The sequence below is a fragment of the Nerophis ophidion genome, linkage group LG27 (assembly GCF_033978795.1).
Source record: "Nerophis ophidion isolate RoL-2023_Sa linkage group LG27, RoL_Noph_v1.0, whole genome shotgun sequence".
Classification (NCBI taxonomy): Eukaryota; Metazoa; Chordata; class Actinopteri; order Syngnathiformes; family Syngnathidae; genus Nerophis; species Nerophis ophidion.
In genome coordinates, this window is record NC_084637.1 from 4,619,645 (window position 1) to 4,644,869 (window position 25,225).

General features: G+C 42.2%; 1 protein-coding gene across 1 annotated transcript in view; it reads left to right on the forward strand.

The window, feature by feature from the left end:
- The window catches only part of LOC133544267 (SH3 domain-binding protein 4-A-like), a 32,459-nt gene extending 16,351 nt beyond the window's left edge, over nucleotides 1-16,108 (forward strand). Inside the window, exons 4-5 of the mRNA XM_061889429.1 lie at nucleotides 13,452-13,640; nucleotides 13,736-16,108. Of these exons, the coding sequence (XP_061745413.1) occupies nucleotides 13,452-13,640; nucleotides 13,736-13,960 (414 nt within the window). The 3' untranslated portion in view covers nucleotides 13,961-16,108. The remainder of the gene's footprint in view (nucleotides 1-13,451; nucleotides 13,641-13,735) is intronic.
- The last annotated feature ends 9,117 nt before the right edge of the window (nucleotides 16,109-25,225 follow it).

Genomic DNA, 25,225 nt, shown 5'->3' on the forward strand with positions numbered 1-25,225 from the left:
TCTTATGAGTATTAAATATTCACTCAACTCTCCTGGATTTTTGCATACTCGGAGACACACAACTGCAGACATGCGAATTCCTGACAGTATATCCTGTGACAATCTGTCACTTCATTTCTGTTAGTTTTTTGTGTTTTTGTATTTACTTCCTGTTCAGTGCTCTTATTTTGTTGTATTTCCTGTTTTATTCGCAGAGCACTGTTGTTTTTCTCTTTTCGTTGATTGGCAGTGGTTCACACCTGCTGTCAATCACACTAGTGTCTATTTATGTTTCACTCGAGCACTCCTCAGTGATCGATGATACTGTTAGGAACTCGCATGTCTGCAGTTGTGTGTCCCCGAGTATGCAAGAATCCAGGAGAGTTGAGTGAAGGTAGTAATATTTAATACTCATAAGAAAATAACAAAAGCAAACATAAAGCAGTCGTGCGGATAAACGTTCTCAACATAATATTATCATCGAGCACTGAGGAGTGCTCGAGTGAAACATAAATAGACACTAGTGTGATTGACAGCAGGTGTGAGCCGCTGCCAATCAACGAAAAGAGAAAAACAACAGTGCTCCGGGAATAAAACAGGAAATACAACAAAATAAGAGCACTGAACAGGAAGTAAATACAAAAACACGAAAAACTAACAGAAATGAAGTGACAGATTGTCACAGCTACCTAGGCTGGGGATCGGGCATGCACCCTGCCGAAATTGTATTTTTTTTGACAATTTTATTGTCCTACTGGTGGCAGAGCAGGAATGAGCTGGGAATATGTTTGCCATAAAATATCATAAAAAGTGTCCTGACATTTAAAAATTTATTACAGAATGTGCATTTTTCTTTCTGAATGCAGGACAATTTCAAGGGCTGGGAACCTTGTAACAAGTTATAACTCTTCAGCAGGGGCTGAGCATGTGACTTGCAATTTTATAAAAAGCGCCAGAGGCAGTGTTTTTCTGAGTGAGAACCCGCACCTCTCGCTGACTAGTTATTTATCTTCCTGTTAAATTATAGAAAACAATGGCAGTCTACTGATGCGAAATCTAGAGTATTGTTGGAGCTGAAACTAATCGATGTGGAACGTCCGTCACTTTTATTACACATTTTGTTGTAGTATAAAAAATTTACATCAATTGACATCAATTTGTTTCATTCTAACTTCCCCCAGAAGGTATATGTAATTGCTGGGGTTTGTTGTCTGTCAGTTACTTAGTTGGCTGATTAGTAACATAAGTGAATTAAACTTTCAGGAAACGGGATAAGGAATAAGTGATTTGGTTTTGGGGATAATCCCGATAATTTTTACTATGCTACCTTACTTTTAAGTTAAAAGGCTGAATTTCTGTGTGTGTTTGCTAGTGGCTTCACCAAGCGCAGGGACATGGAGAGCAAATGACTGGCAAGAAGGTTTTTCTTTTTTTTCCCGCAAATAATCTGTCTCTTGCAGGCTGTTTGGAAGCGACAGATGAGCAAAACCAACACGTGGCCAATTAACCTCTCCTTAAATTATAGTAAATACTTTCGCCAGCGGGTTATATATTCGCAGGGGTTTGTTTGTCCGTTCTTTTAGCGACATTACTGATTTTAATTAAAGCAAGGTGGTCTTGCCGCTGGGCCTTAGGACTGTCGCACCTCCACCGGTGCCTGTGGTGGACTGTGCATGGTAGGGACGTCCTCTTCCCTGAGGCAGGCCTAGACCTGACCGCATACCAGAAAAGGTTTTGCTGCAGTGTCTCCAGCTGGGGACCACCTCTCATTGATGTTTCGCACTTTAACCCAGAACATCTCCTGGTGGCGGGGCAGTGAACACGGACGTCTCCCTGACACCCCTTGCAGCAAACCTACTTGGATGTTGCTCCCCAAGCCTTGTCGCGTTGTTTCAGCCGTTCTTTCTCTGCTACTTCTGGAAGTTCCTTGGTGGATCTGCTCAGGGTGGCTCCACGTAGTCGCAGGTCCTTGAGCAGGCGTGGTGTTGATCTGCCCACAAAGCCTCTGGCTCCCACCTCCACCGGGTACAGCCTCACACTCCATCCACTTTCTCTGCACTCCGCGACCAGGTCTGCATACTTCGCCTTCATTCTCTCGTTGGCAGCTTCCAGTCCCTCCTCCAATGGCACTGTCAGCTCAATCAGTAAAACTGACTTCACAGCTGCAGACCACAGCACAACATCTGGTCTTAGGGTGCTGCTGCATATCTCAAATAGTTAATGGTGGATTTTGATTTAACTTTCAGGAACTGTCAGCTATGGGATAGGCTAGGATAAGAAATTGATACCATTTAGCAGGTAATCCCTATTCACTGTCTGGATTCAGGATATTTTTTAAAGGTTAAAGGCCGGGCGCAGGTCTGCACTGTTTAAGGTAATTTCTAGTTTATATTTTTTTTAGCAAATTTTGAAAATAGTGCTTTCTTTGGAGGGAACAAGAGGACAGGCTTCATTCCAGAAATAAACAGCCGATCAATCATAGCTGTGCAATCTGCTTTGCTGTTGCTGTTAACATGAGGTTAGATGTTGGGCGTGGCCACCATAACATTCCAGCATAATGAAGCCTTTTGTTTACTATTATGTTCAGTCTTCAACTGATCTTGGGAGAAATCATTTTATTTTTGTCTTCAAGTTGTTCAGTAGGAGAGGAGATTTTTTGGTTTTATTAAACCAGCTCTACTCAAATATTTCCCTCCACTCTCCATTGTGACTATAAATAGTGTAATTTGTCTATAAAATTGTTACAACTATACATCTGCATTACATTGTAAGCGTATTAACATTAAAGGAAACAACACACCGGTCTTTCCTTGTCCCTGATTACAGTGAAGCCAAGTGCAACAGACACTTAATCATATTCAGGTACGACAAAAAAAAACATGTTCCCTGATGCCTCTGGCATCGCACCACGCCCCCCTCCATGGAGGCCCGCCCCACTTTTTGAGAAGGGCTGTATTAAATCAAACTTTATTCACAAGCATTGATCATTTGGATGTTACTGCTGAGGCTGCACATTACCTCAGATCAACCGTAATTTTAACCCCATGACTCTCAATGCATCTCTAAAGCACCCTGAAATGCGTTTTTCCCAGGCAACGTATGTGATTTTTCACAGCCAATAACAGACAGCCTGTCCTACACAATTGTTGATATACGAAATCTTTGGCTAATGAACAATACTTTCATTCTTTCTCTTGTTAATGTGGCTCAGGAGAGAAAAAACAGACGGATTATAATTCCACAATTTTCTAGAAGCTTTGGGCCGCTACCAGGTTGCAATGTGGGAACGTTGAAACCTGGGAAATGCTAATTGATACCAAATGCAGACCAAAAGTGTGGAGACTCCCATTTGAGTAGGTCATGGTCAGCTTCATTATTCCATTGAAGGGCAACTGCACTTTCTTGGAATATTGCTTATCATGCACAATCCCTATCGAAGACAATAATTGTAATGCATACTAACTCGTAAATAAACACTTACAAAAGTCAGCTAACAACAGAGGTATTGGGATTAATGACGTCATTGCATCTTTTGCACCCATAAAGCCCTTTAAAAAAACATTCAAAAACCGCCAACAGTATTCCATTTCCATCTCGTGACCTGGATATAGCTAAATATTAGCAATATAGTTGTTATAAGGCTAAGGTTAAGGGACTACTTTTAGTAAATAATAAATAAATAAATGGGTTGTACTTGTATAGCGCTTTTCTACCTTCAAGGTACTCAAAGCGCTTTGACATTACTTCCACATTTACCCATTCACACACACATTCACACACTGATGGAGGGAGCTGCCATGCAAGGCGCCAACCAGCACACATCAGGAGCAAGGGTGAAGTGTCTTGCTCAGGACACAACGGACGTGACGAGGTTGGTACTAGGTGGGATTTGAACCAGGGACGCTCGGGTTGCGCACGGCCACTCTCCCCACTGGGCCACGCCGTCCCAATAGTAGCGCTTTAATAACTGATAGCTAACTAGCTTTATGTTGCTATATTTACATATGGAGCCGGTGAGCTGCTGCTTCGCCTCTGAGTTGGTGAAAGTCAATTCCAGACTATAAATTACGTATCTCAGCTGAATAGGAGAAGGTTGTGGCCATAAACCAAGAAGTTGGCAAGAAAGACACAGATTTTTTTTTTTTTTTACTTATGTGAGGATTCTGATGAATTATTCATCTAAATAACTAAACATCGTCATCTCCACTTCTCTCTGAGCTGCCACCTTATTGTGGTAGAGGAGTTTGCATGTCCCAATATTCCTAGGAGCTATGTTGTCCGGGGGTTTCTATGCCCCCTGGTAGGGTCTCCCAAGACAAACAGGTCCTAGGTGAGGGACCAGACAAAAAGCAGCTCGAAGATCTCTATGGAAAGTCAAATTAAAGGACCCAGATTTCCCTCGCCCGGACGCGGTTCACCAGGGCCCCCTTCTGGAAATAGGCCCAGAGGTGGGTCTCTATGGCGTACACCTGGTTGCCTGTCCTGTCCCCATGGGGTCCGGCCGGCACCGCCCGAGGAGGCAACGTGGGTCCCCCATCCAATGGTGTCACCGCTCATAGAAGGGGACATAGAGGTCGGGTGCAATGTGAGCTGGAAGGTGGCCGAAGGCAGGGCACTTGGCAGTCTGATCCTCGGCTACATAAACTAGCTCTTGGAATGTGGAACCTCACCTCGCTGGGTGAGAGGGGCCATAGCCGATCCGCAAGGTGGAGAAGTCCCGGCTATATATAGTCAGACTCACTTTGATGCACAGCAAGGGCTCTGGAACCAGTTTTCTCTGGAGGGGCTGGACTCTCCTCCAGTCTGGCATTGCACGCAGTGAGAGGGGATGGGTTGGGTGGACATTTTTGTTGCCTGCACGTTTGGGTGGGGAGGGCGGGTCCTGACTGTTGTTTGTGCCTACGTACCAGACAGCAGTTTAGAGTATCCACCTTTTTAGATTCCTGAGAGGGAGTACTGGAGAGTGCTCCCTCAGGTGATTCCCTTGTTCTGCTGGGGGTTTCAACACTCATATTGACAATGACAGTGAAACCTGGAGAGGCGTGATTAGGAAGAGCGGCCGCCCGGATCTGAATCAGAGGGGTGTTTTGTTATTGGACTTTTGTGTCTCGTCACAGATTGTCGATAACAAACACCATGTTTAAACATAAGGTGTCCGTATGTGCACATGGCACCAGGACACCCTATGTTGCAGTTCCATGATCGACTTTGTAGTTGTGTCATTAGATTTGCGGGCTCATGTTTTGGAAACACGGGTGAAGAGAGGGGCGAAGCTTAAACCGATCACCACCTGGTGGTGAGTTGACTCCAATGATGGGGGAGGATGCTGGACAGACCTGGCAGGCTCAAACGCATTGTGAGGGTCTGCTGCGAACGTCTAGCAGAGTCTCCTGTCAGAGAGTATTTAAATTCCCACCTCCGGAAGAACTTTAAATATGTCAGGAAAAAGGCGCTGGATATTGAGTCCGAGTGGACCATGTTCCGTACCTCCACTGTCGAGGCGGCCAATCGGACCTGTGGCCGCAAGGTGGTTGGTGCCTGTCGTGGCGGTAATCCTAAAACCATGCTTTGGGACACCAGCGGTGTGGGATGCCGTCAAACTGAAGAAAGAGTCTTATCGGGTCCTTTTGGCTCATGGGACTATGGAGGCACTGGACAGGGACTATGGAGGCACTGGACAGGTACCAAGCGGTCAAAATCTCGGACGTGGGAGGAGTTCGGGGAAGGCATGGAAAACGACTTCCCTTTTAAAGCAATTCTGGACCACCATCCGCCGCCTCAAGAGGGCCGAGCAGTGCATTGTCAACACCGTGTACGGTGAGGATGGTGTGCTGCTGACCTCGACTCCGTATGTTGTGGATCGGTGGAGGGAATACTTCGAAGACCTCCTAAATCCCACCTACACATCTTCCTATGAAGAAACAGTGCCTGGGGAATCTGTGGTGGACTTTCTTATTTCTGGGGCTTAGGTTGCAGAGGTAGTTCAAAAGCTCCTCGAGGGCATTAGATCCGTCCAGAGTTACTCAAGGGGGAAGACAAGGAAGACCCAGGACAAGTTGGGAAGACTATGTCTCCCGGCCGTCCTGGGAACGCCTAAGGATCCCCCGGGAGGAGCTGGACAAAGTGGCGGGGAAGCGGGAAGTCTGGACTTCTCTGCTGAGGCTGCTGACCCTGCGTCCCGAACGCGGATAAACGGAAGAAAATGGATGGATGGATCTTAATCTAAACGGGAAGATATAAACATCCCATCAGTTGGCATACCAGTAAGAGCAGACATTGTACAGTAAGTGATGTGTTATGTCCGTAGATTGTATATCTTGTTTAGCACTTACCAATACTGCTGCATGATGCTTAGTGTTTCAAGTGTTTATCACTTGGCTTCTAAAACTTGTAGCTCATCCTCTGTATATTCGGGCTCAAAAGTATAAGGTTCTAGAGATCATCATATGTCTCAAAGTAGTTGTTGCTTCTCATGGACTCTGCCTGATTATTAGTAGTTGTTAAAGGGTAAAGCGAAAGTTGTGATGCATCTGTGAAATTAATACGCCTCGGTATGCTTAAAATGAGCAAAATATATAAATATTACATGCTGTTATAAATGTTCCTGTTACTAATTTATATATATACTTAAAAACATGTATATAAAATGTAAATTGAGTTTTTTTAGAGCGCTTTATTTGCGGAATATAGCAAATCCCATCCACTGTTAGCCGACTTTTGCTAGAGTATATAAACAAGTTAGAATGTATTAAAAAAGACAAACATGTACATAGATATTGTGATTGATCGACAAAATTCCCAAAATAAAGTGCAGTTCTCCTTCAAGTGAAACAATGTCTACTTTAACCGTCTGACACTCATTTAACTTCCTCTTCATGCTCTTTGACCACTCACTAAGTCACATGAAGATACAAAACCAACAGCGGTGTCACACGTTGGTTCCTTATAACAGGTGTTCCCAGGTGAAATGTGATCTGAAGGGTGGGGGGGCATCTAACACCGCTGTGGCAGATCTCTCCAAGCCTTGGATTGGGTTACAACACATGAGTGTGTTTTGAATTATAGAAAGGTGCATTGAAACACTCCAAAACATATTTGACGGCGTGGCGCAGTGGGAGAGTGGCCGTGCACAACCCGAGGGACCCTGGTTCAAATTCCACCTAGTACCAACCTCGTCACGTCCGTTGTGTCCTGAGCAAGACACTTCACCCTTGCTCCTGATGGGTGCTGGTTGGCGCCTTGCATGGCAGCTCCCTCCATCAGTGTGTGAATGTGTGTGTGAATGGGTAAATGTGGAAGTAATGTCAAAGCGCTTTGAGTACCTTGAAGGTAGAAAAGCGCTATACAAGTACAACCCATTTATTTATCCATCCATCCATTTTCTACCGCTTATTCCCTTTCGGGGTCGCGGGGGGCGCTGGCGCCTATCTCAGCTACAATCGGGCGGAAGGCAGGGTACACCCTGGACAAGTCGCCACCTCATCGCAGGGCCAACACAGATAGACAGACAACATTCACACTCACATTCACACACTAGGGACCATTTAGTGTTGCCAATCAACCTATCCCCAGGTGCATGTCTTTGGAAGTGGGAGGAAGCCGGAGTACCCGGAGGGAACCCACGCATTCACGGGGAGAACATGCAAACTCCACACAGAAAGATCCCAAGCCTGGATTTGAACCCAGGACTGCAGGAACTTCGTATTGTGAGGCAGACGCACTAACCCCTCTGCCACCGTGAAGCCCTCCCATTTATAGTTAAAAATATGTAATATGTTTAGTAACATGAAAATACAGAATACAAAAATTTGATGAGTTTTAGAATTGTCCTCATTTCAAGTGGGATGCAAACTCTAAAGCATGGGTGTCAAACTCTGGCCCACGGGCCAAATTTGGACCGTTGTGTAATTTCATTTGGCCCTTGAGGCAATAATAAATTAACATTAGAGCTGGCCCGCCGGTATTATACAGTGGCGGTGCCGCTATATCACCGCATTCAACGCTAATTCTCATAGTTGCCAACCCTCCTGATTTTTCCAGGCGAATCCCGAATTTCAGTGCCTCCCCCGCAAATCTCCCGGGGCAACCATTCTCCCGACTTTCCACCGGGACACCAATATTGGGGGCGTGCCTTAAAGGTACTGCTTTTAGCTTCCTCTACAACCTGTTGTCACGTCCGCTTTTCCTCCATACAAACAGCGTGCCGGCCCAGTCACGTTATATATGCGGCTTCTACACACACACAAGTGAATGCAAGCCTTTGGTAAACGCCGGAGTGAGAAGAGGTTTTAAATTAATTAGCGCCCCGGCGGAAATTCAAGGAAATACGGTACTCCCGTATCCAAACACAGGGCTAGCTGCTGGCATCCTGGTAGTGGACATGGTAATGTACCTGGATAACTTACCTTAAAAAGCAATATTTGTATAGAAGTCAGTGTGCTTCAACGCATGACTCACAGCTGGTTAGAGCTTATTCACCCAAAATCTACAGGGGTCTGCGCTCCTTAAAGGTGATTTCCAGCGAGAGGAGGATGCTGCAGTGGTGGTGTTGACACCTTCACAGACACAGCTGACGGTGTCCTCATGCAACATGAGCACCTTTGATCTCCATCTGGCATTGTGTGGATGTCAAAGAGGAGGATGAAGCATGAAATATGCACAGAATCTGTACTCTTATTGGTGGCAGGTTCGGCCTCTTTTATAACTGCTTGTTGTTTCGTGTCACATCTCCTACTTAAATGACAGTTGTGCTCCTAATGTAAGGCCAGTCCTTTCATGACACAGCCTGGTGCCTCGTGTGTCTTTGTCAGTCTATATTTAGACCAAAGCCCGCATACAACCTGAATCAGCAGATAAGGACGGCAAGTTAGAAGGCCGTCGCTCTACTTAAAGGGGAACATTATCACAATTTCAAAAGGGTTAAAAACAATCAAAATCAGTTCCCAGTGGCTTGTTGTATTTTTTTTTATTTTTTTTTTTTATTTTACCGGTCTCGGAATATCCCTAAATAAAGCTTTAAAGTGCCTTATTTTCGGCTCTCTGCGAAGACATTGGCCATTTCCCTGTGACGTCACACAGTGCTGCCAATGTAAACAAACAATGGGAATACCACAGCAAGATATAGATAGATAGATAGTACTTTATTTATTTCGTCAGGAGAGTTCCTTCAGGAAAATTACAATTTTCAGCACAATCCCATTTAAGATCAGACAAAAATTACAGGGAGACAGAAGAGGATCGCTGACGGGTCTGCCGGCTTCCAGCGCCCCTTACAAAAAAAGATGACATACAGGTAAACAAGGGGGGGGGGGGGGGGGGTGGGGGGGGGAATAGAAGATTAAAATAAAATTAAAAAATCGGTCTTAGCCTAGGCCCTGGAGTGGGGGTGCAGACTGAGGCAAAGGGAAAAAAAAACATTAGCTCGGATTCAAACTCGGATTTCAGCGATTTAAGCGATTCAAAAGATTACGCATGTATTGAAACAGATGGATGGAGTATGAAAGTATTGAAGAAGAAACTGAAACTATTGAGCGAATAGCTATTGACGCTATTCATAGCCATAGCATGGCCGAATAGCTGCGTTAGCATCGCCTTTCGCATCTTTTGACACTGGAGCAACTTAAATCCGTCGATTGGTAAGTGTTTTTTTCCGCATTAAATGTGGGTGGAAGGAAACGTAATATAGTTGCAAATGCATCTGCAGGTTATCCATACATCTCTGTTCCATGTCTGCTTTAGCACCGTCGGTAAATAGCATGTTAGCATCGATTAGCGTAGCATGTTAGCATCAATTAGCTGGCAGTCAACATCAACAAAACTGACCTTTGTGATTTCGTTGACTATCGTTGCAAATGCATTTGCAGGCTATCCATACATCTCTGTGCCATGTCTGCCTTAGCATCGCCGGTCAAATGTGGAGACACTCTGGCACATTCAATGGGGGTCTGGCGGGAGATTTCTTGCCAGTGGTGCAACTTGAATCCCTCCCTGTTAGTGTTGTTACACCCTCTGACAACACACCGTCGAGGCACGATGTCTCCAAGGTTCCAAAAAATAGTCAAAAAAATGGAAAATAACAGAGCTGAGACCCGGTGTTTGTAATGTGTTGAAAATGAAAATGGCCGGTGTGTTACCTCGGCGACGTCACATTCTGACGTCATCGCCTCCAGAGCGATGAACAGAAAGGCGTTTAATTCGCCAAAATTCACCCATTTAGAGTTCGGAAATCGGTTAAAAAATAGATGGTCTTTTTCCTGCACCATCAAGGTATATATTGACGCATACATATGTCTGCTGATAATGTTCCCCTTCAAGCAAGGGGTGGAGGCAGAGCGTGGGCGGTGCATTGGTGTCGTCGTCAGCATGAGTACAACTGGGCAGCGATGGATGTTTGGGAGAATCTGGAGAATTCCCTTGGCACACTTCTCTTTCGGTTCACTTTTATATTGGTTGGGGAAAAAAACACCATACAATTGTAAAACATTATTTTGTTACTTTCGGGAACCTCCACCCATCTTTACCCCTGATTTTTACAGAATGCTAAATGGCTGCGGAATGTCATCGCCACGGCGGTTGACACTTTCAGTTTTTATTCAAGTCAATGTGTCAGTTTAATTTAAGCGCAAATCTGCTTGTGTTGGACAGGAAATAAAATACCGTATTTCCTCGAATTGCCGCACTGGGCGCTAATTAATTTAAAACCTCTTCTCACTCCGGCGCTTACCAAAAGCATGCGGTAAATTTAGGCCTGCGCTTATAAATTTGAGTGCGATGTAAGGATACCATTATGACAAGCACATTTAATAAAAAAAAATGATATTAGGGTTTTACCTTTACTTATAAATGAAGTCCATGCGCAGCTCCTTCTGATCCAAAGCATCGATAACCTGTTTATATAAGTCTTCCTTATCTTTGTTCAGTTTTAAAGTCTCTCTGTCTCGATGGAGATCTTCCTTTCTTACCTCCTGCTTCGATTGAAAGTCCAGTTTAGAAAACTGTTTTATTTTAGATATGTAATCCTCCATGTTAAAAGTGCAAGCGAGAGGATAAAATAAACGATCGCTGCTCACTCTTGCTGCTTGTTGTCACTTCTTCTGCAGCCGAGTAGTCGCAAGAAGGATCACTAGCGCCCTCTACCATCAGGAGGCGGGAGTTATTTAATGACTCTTATTTGACACACGCAGCTATGGTATGGTTTTTTTCAGCATATTCAATAGCTTGGACCTTAAATCCTACTGAATAGCTCTTAATCTTCTTCCCTTTATGCGATTTCAAATGATTGAAATCAGCCTCCTCCATTTTGAAAATGATGACAGGTGAAGTGTCACTCGTGACGTGAAGAGTTTGACCCGACGGAAATTCTATGCATATGCTAATTATTTTGCGAAACGAGTTTGACCCGGCGGAAATTCTAGACATGCGCTAATAAAAATAATATTATGCAAAACGAATTTGACCCGGCGTTAATCCTGAGCCGGCGGTAATGCTAAGCATGCGCTAATTATTTTGCGAAACGAGTTTGACCCGGTAGTAATTCTAGGCAGGCGCATACTATAAACCCGGTGGCAATTCAAGGAAATACGGTAGTTCGTCTTCAAGGCGAATCGTATTTTACACTAGAGGGATGGAAGTCAACTTGTCAAAGGTTTTCAGACGTATGTTCACCTTGTTAACGCAAATGGGGAGGACATGTTGACTGTTGTAGGTCCAAAATTTAAGTAGCATATACAAAGGGTGTAACGGTACACAAACATTTCGGTTTGGTCACGTACCTCGGTTTAGAGGTCACGGTTCAGTTAATTTTCGGTACAGTAAGAAAAAACCAAAATGTACGTTTTCTGGGTATTTATTTACCAACATTTGTAAACAATGGCTTCATCCTTTTAACATAACAATAAGACACATATACACACAGGGTCGATTGCCAGGGTTAATGGAGTCAACATATATAAAATAAAATTTAAATAAGATAAGGCTCAGATTTGGTTTCTTAAAAAAAACCTTTCTACATATAAAGTGCAACATTTCCACATATAAAGTGCAACATTAAACTGATTCAAGTTGTTGCTCAGATTAAATAAAATTACAAAACTTTTTTTCTACGTACAAAAAGTGCAACATTAAACAGTTTCAAGTCAACTCAGCTTCAGATTAACTTTTCTTTTTACCCCCCAGCCTATAATCCTGGTGACTTTCATTCAATGTTCATGTTTTTTGTCATAAAAATCAGTGTATCCACATTGTCTGCAGAAAGCGCAGACCTGCTTGCAGTTAAAATGTCTCCAGCGGTGGAAAAAACCCTTTGGCTGGGCACGGAGTTAGCAGGTTTGGCGAGGTAGTGCCTGGCTAACTCTGCAGTAAGAGGATATATGGGCTCATTGTTCTTCCACCATAGAAGTGAGTCAAAATCTAGTTTTTAATGCAGTATGGTCTTAAATCTGCTGATATAAAAACACCAATGGCATTTGTTATTGCTTTAGCCCTGTCTGAGTAGAGGCTGTTTGAATGCGGTGGGAGCTGTGTTTGTTCGTCTTTCTCTTCGTTGAAGCGATATTATCCATTGTTGTATCGCACCGCGAAACCGAATTGTTTCCAAACGGGATATCTTAACGAGGCAGGAGGATCTTCCAGCTCTGTCTTTTGCATTTTGTAGTAGCCCGGTCGCTGCTAGCATGCTGTGTGTTGTGCCTCAGTGCGCATTGTTTACACAACGTGCGGTACGCTGCTTAATATGTCCGTGTGGAAACTCGTTTGGTACACCTCCGAACCGAACTGAATCCCCCGTACCGAAACAGTGCATTACAAATACACGTACCGTTACACCCTTAGCGTATACAGGCAGGTGCCCGGCAGCTATTTGGGGGCCTGTGTCAAATACCAGCTCATACTGGGCCAGGGATGTTGTTACTGTTGTGTTGCTTGCTTGCTACAAAAAAATTAAGTTGTCATTCTGCAAAGGAAAATGGTCGTCTTTTCCACAGGTCGAGTCAAGTAAATGCCGACTGTGGCATCGAGACAATTTGCGGTGTTTCCTTCAGCGTTATCTTTTTGTACATTTTTATGCGCAATTCGCAGGTGCTGTTCCGTAGTGGCTACGTTTAGCTGCCGTTATGAATCCTGTGGAAATCAGGGGGTTACTGTAGGTTATCCTACAGTAACCCTTGTGGGGACGGCGTGGTGCGGTAGGGAGAGTGGCCGTGCCAGCAACCTGAAGGTTCCTGGCTCAATCCCCACCTTCTACCAACCTCGTCATGTCCGCTGTGTCCTTGAGCAAGACACTTCACCTTTGCTCCTGATGGGTCATGGTTAGGGCCTTGCATGGCAGCTTCCGCCATCAGTGTGTGAATGGGTGAATGTGGAAATAGTGTCAAGGTGCTTTGAGTAACCTTGAAGGTAGAAAAACGCTATACAAGTATAACCCATTTACCATTTTACCTTTCCTTAATGCTGTCTGCCTCCCTTCATCACACCAGGCTTTGCTGAAGATGGACTGCCAGGGTCTGGTTGCCAGATTGATTTTGGACTTTGTGCTGCTAACCACGGCAGTGGAGGTGGCGTCCCGCTGGAGGGAACTTGCAGAGAAATTGGCCCGAGTGTCCAGGCAGCAGATGGAGGCTTACGAGGCACCTCACCGTGACAAAAACGGTGTGTTGGACAACGAGGTGAGAATGTGTTACTATTCATTTTCAGGTCGGACAAGTTTGTAAAGCTGTCGCTCAAAAATCTCGTTTTGCCTCCTCAACGCGGATCCTATCAGTCTATGTGGAAACCAGCCTACGACTTCCTGCTGACTTGGGCAGCGCACATCGGGGACAGCTATCGTGATGTGCTCCAGGAGCTCCACGTGGGCTTGGACAAGATGAGGAACCCGATCACAAAGAGGTGGAAGCACCTGACCGGCACGCTCATCCTCGTCAACTGCCTTGACATCCTCCGCAGCGCCGCCTTCTGTCCCACTGGCTATGGTGACTTTGCTGTGTAATGTTTGGTTTCATCATCCAGGGCGAGTCAAGTGTTTGCAACACTCTACCCGTGAAGCTATAGCGCTCACTGGGGCTCTTCTGCCAGTCCAGAACGTACAGTATCCCTTTTGCTCTAGGAGTGGCACAGAAGTTAATGCTGGTGCCTCACAATAGGAAGGTCCTGGGTTTGGCTCAGGGTCTTTCTGTGCGGAGTTTGCATGTTCTCCCCGTGACTGCGTGGGTTCCCTCTGGGTACTCCGGCTTCCTCCCACCTCCAAAGACATGCACCTGGGGATAGGTTGAATGGCAACTCTCAATTGGCCCTCGAGTGTTTGCCCTGCGATGAGGTGGCGACTTGTCCAGTCTGTAGCCTGCCTTCTGCCCGACTGCAGATGGGATAGGCTCTGAGATAGACGAGCAGTAGAAAATGGATGGATGGACTAGGAGAACTCTGGGGGCTTGCGTGACAGGTATTCTTTTGACGGACCCAGCCCCCAGAGTGCTGGGTCCGTCAAAAGAATACCTGTCACGCAAGCTCTGCGTGTCGTAAAGGCAACTAAAGGAAGACATGAGGGTCAACATAGAGCTGGATGCTGTCAGGTGGCGCTGACAGGGTCAATAAAACACCATATTCCTAGTGAAGTCTTGTGGTAAAGGCCATTTCTGACCGCCTTTCAACTCAGTCAGCTTTGCCTTGCATTCGGCAACAGTGATGCAGGACGGGAGTCTGACAGACGATCTAAACTTCGGCAGACTTCGACTTTGTGACAGCCGTTCTGGTGATCCCGTCAATGACCATCACACTGCAGTTTGCATGTTCTTCCCGTGACTGTGTGGGTTCCCACCGGGTACTCCGGCTTCCTCCCACCTCCAAAGACATACACCTGAGGATAGGTTGATTGGCAACACTCGACTGGCCCTCGAGTGTGAATGTTGTCTATCAGTGTTGGCCCTGTGATGAGGTGGCGACTTGTCCAGTGTGTAGCCTGCCTTCCGCCTGAATGCAGCTGGGATAGGCACCAGCCACGCCTGCGGCTCCGTGATGGACAAGAGACAGAAGATTGATGGATGGACTAGGAGCACTCTGGGGGCTTGCGTGGTAGGTACTCTTTTGACAAACCCATCACCCAGAGTGCTGGGTCCGTCAAAAGAATACCTGCCACGCAAGTTCTGCGTCTCGTAAAGGCAACTAAAGGAAGACTATAGGGTAAACATAGAGCTGGATGCTGTCAGGTGGCGCTGACAGAGTCAATAAAAAAACATATTCCCAGTAAAGTCTTGTGGTAAAGGCAATTTCTGACCGTCTTTGAAGTCAGCCTTGCATTATGCAGCAGTGATGCAGGACCGGAGTCTGACGGACGACCTAAACTCCGGCAGACTTCGACTTTGTGACGGCCGTTCTGGTGATACCGTCAATGGCCATCACACTGCGGTATGGAACGCAACGGAGAACGGCATCTGTAGACGTATCCCCAAAACCAATCATGGAAAATTTTCACAAACGTTTGTCGCCGGTGATATGACTCTTGGAGACAGGCTGTAGTTCTTGTTCATGTTCTGCAATTTAGAAATGATCCAAACCAGAATAAGTAACAAACCACATGGACTCACATTTACCCAGGATACAAACCTCTGTCCATCGTGAACTCTGAATAGGCTGTCCATTGTCCATCGCAACTGCAAAATTGCTATGTGATTCTGTACCTCTTATTTTTATATCAATAAATAACAACTTGGAACTATGACAACTGTGTGATGACACGGGACAACGTCAACTTTATAGTTGAGTCTCCAAAAGGAAAAATGCCCCAGCTCTGCTTTTCTGAAAGACCTCAGCAGTCTCAACCCTTTTTGAAAAGTACCACCACAATAACATATTTTGATTGTGCTTTTAATTGTTTTTAAACATGTTGTTTTTGCGGTGATTTCAGTTGTGATACCTGATCCACTACTCCCTTTCAGAGTAATCAACTGTCAGATGAGACACAAAGATGATTCTAGATACTCAACCTCTATATTATTGTTATTTTTTGTTTTTCCAGATGAAGCCAATTAGCTTCACCTTTCAAAGCCAGACGACGGCAGTCTCCATTTGTATAGAATAGAAAGTAGTTTATTGATCCCTGGGGGAAATTCAGCACCACAGTTTGCTCACAATGAACAATAAGAGGGGGTCCAGACTGAGGCCAAGGAAAAAAAAACCAAAAACATTTGTCATTGTTGTTTAGTGTGGTTTCACTATATGGCACATGTTTATGACAGTGTTGTTTAGTAGGGTTTCACTATATGGCACATGTTTATGACAGTGTTGTTTAGTGTGGTTTCACTATATGGCGCATATTTATGACAGTGTTGTTCAGACCACTATATGGCACATGTTTATGACAGTGTTGTTTAGTGTGGTTTCACTATATGGCACATGTTTATGACAGTGTTGTTTAGTGTGGTTTCACTATATGGCACATGTTTATGACAGTGTTGTTTAGTGTGGTTTCACTATATGGCGCATATTTATGACAGTGTTGTTCAGACCACTATATGGCACATGTTTATGACAGTGTTGTTTAGTGTGGTTTCACTATATGGCACATGTTTATGACAGTGTGGTTTCACTATATGGCACATGTTTATGACAGTGTTGTTTAGTGTGGTTTCACTATATGGCACATGTTTATGACAGTGTTGTTTAGTGTGGTTTCACTATATGGCACATGTTTATGACAGTGTTGTTCAGACCACTATATGGCACATGTTTATGACCTGTTGTTTAGTGGGGTTTCACTATATGGCACGTTTATGACAGTGTTGTTTAGTGTGGTTTCACTATATGGCACATGTTTATGACAGTGTTGTTTAGTGTGGTTTCACTATATGGCACATGTTTATGACAGTGTTGTTTAGTGTGGTTTCACTATATGGCGCATATTTATGACAGTGTTGTTCAGACCACTATATGGCACATGTTTATGACAGTGTTGTTTAGTATGGTTTCACTATATGGCGCATATTTATGACAGTGTTGTTCAGACCACTATATGGCACATGTTTATGACAGTGTTGTTTAGTGTGGTTTCACTATATGGCACATGTTTATGACAGTGTTGTTTAGTGTAGTTTCACTATATGGCACATGTTTATGACAGTGTTGTTTAGTGTGGTTTCACTATATGGCACATGTTTATGACAGTGTTGTTTAGTGTGGTTTCACTATATGGCGCATATTTATGACAGTGTTGTTCAGACCACTATATGGCACATGTTTATGACAGTGTTGTTAAGTGTGGTTTCACTATATGGCGCATATTTATGACAGTGTTGTTTAGTGTGGTTTCACTATATGGCACATGTTTATGACAGTGTTGTTTAGTGTGGTTTCACTATATGGCACATGTTTATGACAGTGTTGTTTAGTGTGGTTTCACTATATGGCACATGTTTATGACAGTGTTGTTCAGACCACTATATGGCACATGTTTATGACCTGTTGTTTAGTGTGGTTTCACTATATGGCACATGTTTATGACAGTGTTGTTTAGTGTGGTTTCACTATATGGCACATGTTTATGACAGTGTTGTTCAGACCACTATATGGCACATGTTTATGAGCTGTTGTTTAGTGTGGTTTCACTATATGGCACACGTTTATGACAGTGTTGTTTAGTGTGGTTTCACTATATGGCACATGTTTATGACAGTGTTGTTTAGTGTGGTTTCACTATATGGCACATGTTTATGACAGTGTTGTTTAGTGTGGTTTCACTATATGGCACATGTTTATGACAGTGTTGTTTAGTGTGGTTTCACTATATGGCACATGTTTATGACAGTGTTGTTTAGTGTGGTTTCACTATATGGCACATGTTTATGACAGTGTTGTTTAGTGTGGTTTCACTATATGGCACATGTTTATGACAGTGTTGTTTAGTGTGGTTTCACTATATGGCACATGTTTATGACAGTGTTGTTTAGTGTGGTTTCACTATATGGCACATGTTTATGACAGTGTTGTTTAGTGTAGTTTCACTATATGGCACATGTTTATGACAGTGTTGTTCAGACCACTATATGGCACATGTTTATGACCTGTTGTTTAGTGGGGTTTCACTATATGGCATGTTTATGACAGTGTTGTTTAGTGTGGTTTCACTATATGGCACATGTTTATGACAGTGTTGTTTAGTGTGGTTTCACTATATGGCACATGTTTATGACAGTGTTGTTTAGTGTGGTTTCACTATATGGCACATGTTTATGACAGTGTTGTTTAGTGGGGTTTCACTATATGGCACATGTTTATGACAGTGTTGTTTAGTGTGGTTTCACTATATGGCACATGTTTATGACAGTGTTGTTTAGTGTGGTTTCACTATATGGCACATGTTTATGACAGTGTTGTTTAGTATGGTTTCACTATATGGCACATGTTTATGACAGTGTTGTTTAGTGTGGTTTCACTATATGGCACATGTTGATGACAGTGTTGTTTAGTGTGGTTTCACTATATGGCACATGTTTATGACAGTGTTGTTTAGTATGGTTTCACTATATGGCACATGTTTATGACAGTGTTGTTTAGTGTGGTTTCACTATATGGCACATGTTTATGACAGTGTTGTTTAGTGTGGTTTCACTATATGGCACATGTTTATGACAGTGTTGTTTAGTGTGGTTTCACTATATGGCACATATTTATGACATTGTTGTTTAGTGTGGTTTCACTATATGGCACATGTTTATGACAGTGTTGTTTAGTGTGGTTTCACTATATGGCACATGTTTATGACAGTGTTGTTTAGTGTGGTTTCACTATATGGCACATGTTTATGACAGTGTTGTTTAGTGTGGTTTCACTATGTGGCACATGTTTATGGCAGTGTTGTTTAGTGTGGTTTCACTATATGGCACATGTTTATGACAGTGTTGTTTAGTATGGTTTCACTATATGGCACATGTTTATGACAGTGTTGTTTAGTGTGGTTTCACTATATGGCACATGTTTATGACAGTGTTGTTTATTGTGGTTTCACTATATGGCACACGTTTATGACAGTGTTGTTTAGTATGGTTTCACTATATGGCACATGTTTATGACAGTGTTGTTTAGTGTGGTTTCACTATATGGCACATGTTTATGACAGTGTTGTTTAGTGTGGTTTCACTATATGGCACATGTTTATGACAGTGTTGTTTAGTGGGGTTTCACTCTATGGCACATGTTTATGACAGTGTTGTTTAGTGTGGTTTCACTATATGGCACATGTTTATGACAGTGTTGTTTAGTGTGGTTTCACTATATGGCACATGTTTATGACAGTGTTGTTTAGTATGGTTTCACTATATGGCACATGTTTATGACAGTGTTGTTTAGTGTGGTTTCACTATATGGCACATGTTTATGACAGTGTTGTTTAGTGTGGTTTCACTAAATGGCACATGTTTATGACAGTGTTGTTTAGTATGGTTTCACTATATGGCACATGTTTATGACAGTGTTGTTTAGTGTGGTTTCACTATATGGCACATGTTTATGACAGTGTTGTTTAGTGTGGTTTCACTATATGGCACATGTTTATGACAGTTTTGTTTAGTGTGGTTTCACTAATGGCACATGTTTATGACATTGTTGTTTAGTGTGGTTTCACTATATAGCACATGTTTATGACAGTGTTGTTTAGTGTGGTTTCACTATATGGCACATGTTTATGACAGTGTTGTTTAGTGTGGTTTCACTATATGGCACATGTTTATGACAGTGTTGTTTAGTGTGGTTTCACTATATGGCACATGTTTATGACAGTGTTGTTTAGTGTGGTTTCACTATATGGCACATGTTTATGACAGTGTTGTTTAGTATGGTTTCACTATATGGAACATGTTTATGACATTGTTGTTTAGTGTGGTTTCACTATATGGCACATGTTTATGACAGTGTTGTTTAGTGTGGTTTCACTATATGGCACATGTTTATGACAGTGTTGTTTAATGTGGTTTCACTATATGGCACATGTTTATGACAGTGTTGTTTAGTGTGGTTTCACTATATGGCACATATTTATGACAGTGTTGTTTAGTGTGGTTTCACTATATGGCACATGTTTATGACAGTGTTGTTTAGTGTGGTTTCACTATATGGCACATGTTTATGACAGTGTTGTTTAGTGTGGTTTCACTATATGGCACATATTTATAACAGTGTTGGCATTGTTCATATTGCCACCCTTGGTGTGACATGTTTGGCTGTTGAGTAAGTATGCCCTTCATTCATCACAATCGCGATGATTGTGTCATTAGTTTATTATTATCGGGCACAATAAATCCTTGATTAGATGTGGTTAATTATAGACTATTTGATTACTGACTCTTTAATTATGTGAAATAGACCAAACACGCCACTAAATTAACAACATAATTGATCAAAAATTAATGTAAATGAATGAAAGTTGCCGTCAATCCCACGTGGGTGATCGGCATTGTCCGTGGGTGGTCGGGGCGGGATCGGCGCCTATGCATGTTCTTAGTGGAAATGCAAATAATGCAATCAAGAACTGAAGTGCACTTAATTGAGACAATTTCAGTAATTTTGCATTCGAAATAAGGCCGTGAAACGCGCGTTCCTTGCGTCTCTTGAGTCAAAACCCGTGTGACGCAACGCTGCTGCCACCTAGTGGCGTCAATAAGACACGTCAACATACATACTCCACTGCGCATGACCAAATGCAAAGCAATTTTAAATTAATATATATTTTATTTTACTATTAGTTTTTGTTGACTTATTTTACACTTTATTTAGTTTAAACATTTGTATGTAATGATGATATTTTTGTTACATTATCTTACAGTGTTGTATTTACATATTGTTGAATTACTAGTCACAACATATTTTCCTTTGCCTAACTTTTTCTATCCTGTGTTTTATTATGATTATAATCAGGATTAGGCTAAAATAATTTAATAAGTTATGAAAAATGCGCACCTAAGTGATAGAAAATTGGATGGATGGATGGAAAAATGTCAAGAAAAAAGAATGCTAGTCAACAATACTGTCAGCTGGTGAATGTCTTGCGCAGAGGAAACGTCGCCTTAGATATACCGAAACAAAAGCATTTCTCATCGCATCACTGGGCTTCCTGCATTACATCGCCACCCACGCGGCTCTTATTTTGACAAAAGCAGCAAAACAGGAAGTTGTCTTTCGTCACTATGCTTGTAACCAGTGTTGACTTTACACCAGGGATGGGCTTTGTGGCTCTTTTTAATTGTGCCGTCCTTTTAGAACGTCTCGTTGTTGCTAAAATGGGAGTTATGTGTTAAATAAAAATTAATTACATGTTAATATGTCTGGGTGTACCCCGCCTTCCGCCCGATTATAGCTGAGATAGGCGCCAGCGACCCCGAAAGGGAATAAGCGGTAGAAAATGGATGGATGGATGGATGTCTGTATATAGTTAATACGATAATTTCTATATATTTTAAGTCTGTCAAATAATATATGTATATATATATATATATATATATATATATTATCAGATCAATCACACTCTTGAGCTATAATTAAATATAATTAATCACAGTTTATTTATTGGCGTAAATAAAATTTGCTTCCAATCAATCAATCAATGTTTATTTATATAGCCCCAAATCACAAATGTCTCAAAGGACTGCACAAATCATTACGACTACAACATCCTCGGAAGAACCTACAAAAGGGCAAGGAAAACTCACATCCAGTGGGCAGGAAGAATTCACATCCAGTGGGACGCCAGTGACAATGCTGACTATGAGAAACCTTGGAGAGGACCTCAGATGTGGGCAATTCCCCCCCCTCCCATCCTCTAGGGGCTTTAAAAAAGATACCCTACTATGTGGATACAAATGCAAATTTTTAGTCGAAATCTCACTCAGCAAGGTTTTTCTTAATGTTTTTTTTTTTATTGATTGATTGATTGATTGATACTTTTATTAGTAGATTGCACAGTACAGTACATATTCCGTACAATTGACCACTAAATGGTAAAACCCCAATAAGTTTTTCAACTTGTTTAAGTCGGGGTCCACGTTAATCAATTCATGGTATTACTGGTTTTACTGAACAGATTGTTATGATCCGCTGCCCGGATCATTTATTATTTAGATTTTGTGTTTGTTTGTGCACTTCCTAGTTTGTTCTTTCTCCATGATTTCATATTAGTTCCACCTGCTACTTGTTTCCTGGACACACACCTGTGTTTATTAATCACGTTCTGTATTTAAGCCTGCCCTTTCCGTTCACTCGTTCTCTCTCCTCGTAGTTTGTGCTCCATACTATTGGTGTTTCACAAGTGACGACTCGGTTTTCTTTATTTGGACTCGCCAGCTTCCGCGTTTAACCTTTTGTTGTTTCCTTAGCTCACATGCTAGTAGCTCTTTGTTTTGCCTATTACCTGGTGCAAGTGTTTCTGTTCGTTTCCCTAGCTCCCATGCTAGCACTTTTGGTCTGCCTTTTCTGCTTAGCACCAGTGTTTCTGTTCTTAGCCTGTTTTTAGTTTTAATAAACCTTTATTTTTTACCGTACGCTGTGTCCGTGCCCGATCTGCACCCTGAAAAAGCGCCACCCGCACCTCGATGCCAGCCAAGCGTCACACGGATTCGCTTAAAACTTGGCGACAGTTAGTATAGTGAGAATTAGTATAGTGAGAATTAAGTGCACATTTTTAAAATTCTAGCAATAATATTGCAAACAAAGTACAGTTACTAATCAATAATGAAGTCAAAGCACTAATAATCAACTTAATCTGGTGTACCATCTTTAGTTTAACCAGTTGTTTAAAAAACAAGATTATTTACCTTTCCAGATGACAATATGTATGTATATATGTATGTACGTGCATATGTATAAATGTTTATATGTATATTCATGTATGTATGTACACATATATAAATGTTTATATGTATGTATATATGTATAAATATTTGTATGTAATGTATATATATATGATATGTAAATATATGTACATAAATGTATCTATGTAAATGTATGCATATATGTATATATGTTTACATGTATATATTTTGCATATATAATTGTGTCAGGTTCAAACACTGATGACATCTATTAAACAGACAAGAAGCAAGGAATTAATCAGAGACAGAATTCAATTTAGCTCAGTGAGGAGAAATGTCTGGGCTGTACTCTTTGTAAACAGCAGTCACCTTTGTTTGCAAATCAGTACAAAGAAAAGGTGCCTGGAGGAGGGTCAGGTCCTGCTTCCTCTCCGCTTTGTAGATCTCGGGTCAAGACAAAATCTTCATGTGGACTACGATAGATCAAAGAAACCAACGCCTTCATGTCGCTTCCCATCCTACACAGTGGAGTTTTACAAGCCTTTTGATTAGTAAGATCAAAGACAGCTTTTGTTTGCTCGCCGGGAACTCATTGAAACGCAAAGTTTTGTGATAACTTAGATACAAATATTCTGACAGTATGTATATACTTATGTATATATTTATTTATGTATATACATATGTATATATGAATATATATGTCTGTATATATTTATATATGTACAAACCCCCAAAACCAGTGAAGTTGTCATGTTGTGTAAATGGTAAATAAAAAGAGAATACAATGATTTGCAAATCCTTTTCAACTTATATTCAATTGAATAGACTTCAAAGACGAGATATTTAATGTTCACACTGGAAAACTTTATTTTTTGCAAATATTAGCTCATTTGGAACTTGATGCCTACAACTTGTTTCAAAAAAGCTGACACAAGTGGCAAAAAAGACTGATAAAGTTGAGGAATGCTCATCAAACACTTATTTGGAACATCCCACAGGTGAACAGGCTAATTGGGAACAGGCGGGTGCCGTGATTGGGTATAAAAGCAGCTTCCATGAAATGCTCAGTCATTCACAAACGTGAGCAAATTGCCTAACAGTTTAAGAACAACGTTTCTCAACGAGATATTGCAAGGAATTTAGGGATTTCACCATCTACGGCCCGTTATATCATCAAAAATTTTCCGAAAATCTGGAGAAATCACTGAATGTAAGTGTCAATGCCCGTGACCTTCGATCCCTCAGGCGGTACTGCATCAAAAAGCGACATCAGTGTGTTAAGGATATCACCACATTGGTTAAGGAACACTTCTGAAAACCCCTGTCAGTAACTACAGTTTGTCGCTACATCTGTAAGTGCAAGTTAAAACTCTACTATGCAAAGCGAAAGCCATTTATCAACAACACCCAGAAACGCCGCTGGCTTTGCTGGGCCCGGGGTCATCTAAGATGACAACCATTCTATTTTTCACTAAGAAGGGTTCGGTGAATGCGCATATGAAACTAACGGGGTTCGGTACCTCCAACAAGGTTAAGAACCACTGTGCTATATAAATAAAGTGGATTGGATAGGATTAATAACAGAAGTGTGAATGAGTGGGAAGGGAGGTTTTTATGGGTTGGTGCACTAAGATACACTAAGTCAGGAGTGTCAAACTCAAATACAGAGTGGGCCAAAATGTAAAACTGAACGAAGCCGCGGGCCGAGGTTGAACACATTAACCCTTTAATAGGGACCCAAACAAGTTTTGCATTGAATATTGACCAAGCAGGCTTATATAACTTTATAGTGACATGCAAAATCCAGTTTTAAATAATAATAATTAAAAAATATCAATGGCATATCAAATAAAAGAAAAATACAAATTTAATGCCTCTTTTTGACAGCGGGTTTGAGTTGGGGTGGGGTTTGGTGGTAGCGGGGGTGTATATTGTAGCGCCCCGGACGAGTTAGTGATGCAAGGGATTCTGGGTATTTTTTGGGTTGTGTTTATGTTGTGTTACGGTGCAGATGTTCCCCCGTAATGTGTTTGTCAATCTTGTTTGCTGTGGGTTTACAGTGTGGCTTATATTTGTATCAGTGTTAAAGTTGTTTATACGGCCACCCTCAGTGTGACCTGTATGGCTATTGACCAAGTATGCCTTGCATACACTTGTGTGTGTGTATGAGCCGCATATATTATGTGAGTGGGCCGGAACACTGTTTGTATGGAGGAAAGCGGACGTGGCGACATGTAGAGAACACCAAAGGCAGTACTTTTACGGCCCGTCCCCAATATTATTGTCCGGGTGGAAATAGGGAGAAATTCGGAAGGGGCACTGAACTTCGGGAGTCTCCCGGGAAAATCGGGAGGGTTGACGAGTATGAGTATTAGTGGTGAATGTGGTGTTACAGCTCTAATGTGAAGTGAATAATATTTATATAGCGCTTTTCTCTAGTGACTCAAAGCGCTTTACATAGTGAA